This window comes from Buceros rhinoceros, unplaced genomic scaffold (genome assembly GCF_000710305.1).
Source record: "Buceros rhinoceros silvestris isolate BGI_N320 unplaced genomic scaffold, ASM71030v1 scaffold12176, whole genome shotgun sequence".
NCBI lineage: Eukaryota > Metazoa > Chordata > Aves > Bucerotiformes > Bucerotidae > Buceros > Buceros rhinoceros.
In genome coordinates, this window is record NW_010415849.1 from 26,629 (window position 1) to 28,821 (window position 2,193).

At 51.4% G+C, this 2,193-nt stretch overlaps 1 protein-coding gene across 1 annotated transcript in view; it reads right to left on the bottom strand.

The window, feature by feature from the left end:
• TRIM55 (tripartite motif containing 55) overlaps nucleotides 1-2,193 on the bottom strand; it is a 29,454-nt gene that overhangs the window by 22,971 nt on the left and 4,290 nt on the right. Inside the window, exon 3 of the mRNA XM_010137563.1 lies at nucleotides 979-1,144. Coding sequence (XP_010135865.1) covers nucleotides 979-1,144 — 166 coding nt within the window. The remainder of the gene's footprint in view (nucleotides 1-978; nucleotides 1,145-2,193) is intronic.

The window sequence follows — 2,193 nt, forward strand, 5'->3', positions numbered from 1 at the left end:
AGGGAGGGCGAGGGGCCCTTGGCCATAGTGACAGGGGCAGCCGTGGCGGTGGCCTCCACAGCTCTGAAGCATCCTTTGAAGCATACACCCTGCAGCCTCTGCGTTATGCCTCCAGCCTTGGGCATGGCAGCCCCTTTCCAGAGCCCCTCGGGGAAGGATCCCCTGCCTGCACATCTCCATGCAAAGGGAGTGACCAGGGGTATGGACCTGGTCCAAGAAACTTCTCCCTCCTCTCCCTCTTCTCCCTCCTTTTTTTGATTGAAAAGGGTGTTTGTAACTACTTTCCTAAAGCGACTTCTCATTTGCAGTTTCCACACACAGGCATCTGTGTGACCACGTTAGAGGCTGGGATTGCAGCCTCGGCCTGTCTGATTGCTTGCCCCACTGGGGCCCTCCAGAAAAATGAGCTGTTTATCTCAGGAGGATAACCCAGTGAGTCAGGTTTTAAATTAATACTGTATTAAAAATAAACAGGTCTTTTACTGGTGACAGCGAGGGCAGAGGATGTTAGGTACATCCTGTGCTGACAACTATTGAATATTGCTGCTTTCACTTGCAGGAGGAGGTTTTTCACTTAACTTTCCTTAAAAATGGGATGCTCAAAGGCAAAAGTGCCTGATAGATAACTGTTTGATTTGTAACAGCCTTCGCAGTCCGTGTGTTGGAAATGCCACTTGTTTTTCTGATCTAAAAGCACTGAAGAGATTAGGAACCTCTAAAGAGAGATCCTCAGCTTCCCATCAAATTGCTGTCTACTCATCATAGTAAGAAAAACGGGGACACTCTAAGACCTTTCTGTGTGATCGCTCATAAATTTATTTTCCTGTGTTTCTAAACAGCTCCTGCATCTTTGTGTGAGCCTTCCACTCACACGCAGGAAGGGCAAAGGCACCCCGGGCCCCTTTGGAAACTTGGAGGAAGCCCACGGGAACACTTTGCTGTTGCTGGGAGGACTATGAGATACAAAGAAATATTTACCTTCTGTCGCTGGTAAACGTTTGTGAGAGGAGCAACCTGACAGTCTTTGTGGGCACCAAAGATTTTGCACAAGGAGCAGGTGGGCACTTCACAGTTCAAGCAATAGATATTAATTCTCTCATCCTCGTGCTCTTCACACATCGGCTGGTCACACTTCCTTTCGGGTCTGGAAAAGAAAACAAGTTTAATCCAAACTTGGTGCTCATGAGTTTCTGATGACAGGGCTTTGGGTACCAGGCATGAAATCCAGCACATTTGTATCGCAGTGTCCAAGGCTGACCTCAACACGCAGCACGGACTTAAACCCGCCACACAGGATGACTAAACCAACCGCGGTACAGCTTGACATCCTGACACAACACGGAGCGATGGCAATATAGCAACATGACTTCACACGGGGATGCCAGCTGGGGGTGTGACTGACCCCTTGCTCATGTTTAAAAACGTGAATAGCCTCACTGAGACCGGCCTCGTGCTTTAATTAGCACCAACATCTGTCAGAAGTAGGAAACAGAAGTAGTTTCTTTCAGGTTCACTATGCCAAACGCCGGGCACTTGGCCCTAAGGCAGCAAAGCTCTGATGTGGGGACTGAGCTGCAGCAAGAGCTGTCGGTGCGGACGGACCTTTATGTCCTTGTCTCGTACCTCCGCTGCTGAGCTGTGTGAGGCCGGGGTCGGGACTGCCGGCACCAGGCAGCACTGGGTCCTTACGGTCTTTGCAAGAGGCCAGCAACCAAAATGGATTCATTTGAGCTGGTGGCACGTGTCTAGTCGTACCGTGTCGAACTTTTGAACAGTAGGTAACTTGATTGTCCCTGTCACCAAGGGCATGGGTCACACTCGAAGCATTCTTCTCCTGTGCTGCGCCAGGGACTGTCACCAGGCTACAGCTCAGGCCTGATGTTCACCAAAACGATCCAGCCGTACACACACAAGTCAGTGGCTGCTCTTTTGGGAGCTAATTTAGCTGTAGCTTCCTTCAGATGAGCCTCTTAACTGGCATTCCCAGAGTAAGCGAGAGCTCTGGTCCAGCCCGCGTGGGCAGGCTGATGCTTCTGCGAGCCCACGCTTCAGGCTTAGCACCCTGAGCACATGTGTGGCAAGCACGTGAGCGTGGAAGGCTGTGGTACCAGGGGGCAGGGGCAGGAGACCGCTGGAGGGAGAGTGGCCAGGGGTCCCAGCCTCTAACGGTTGACCCCCCCAACCTGGCAACAC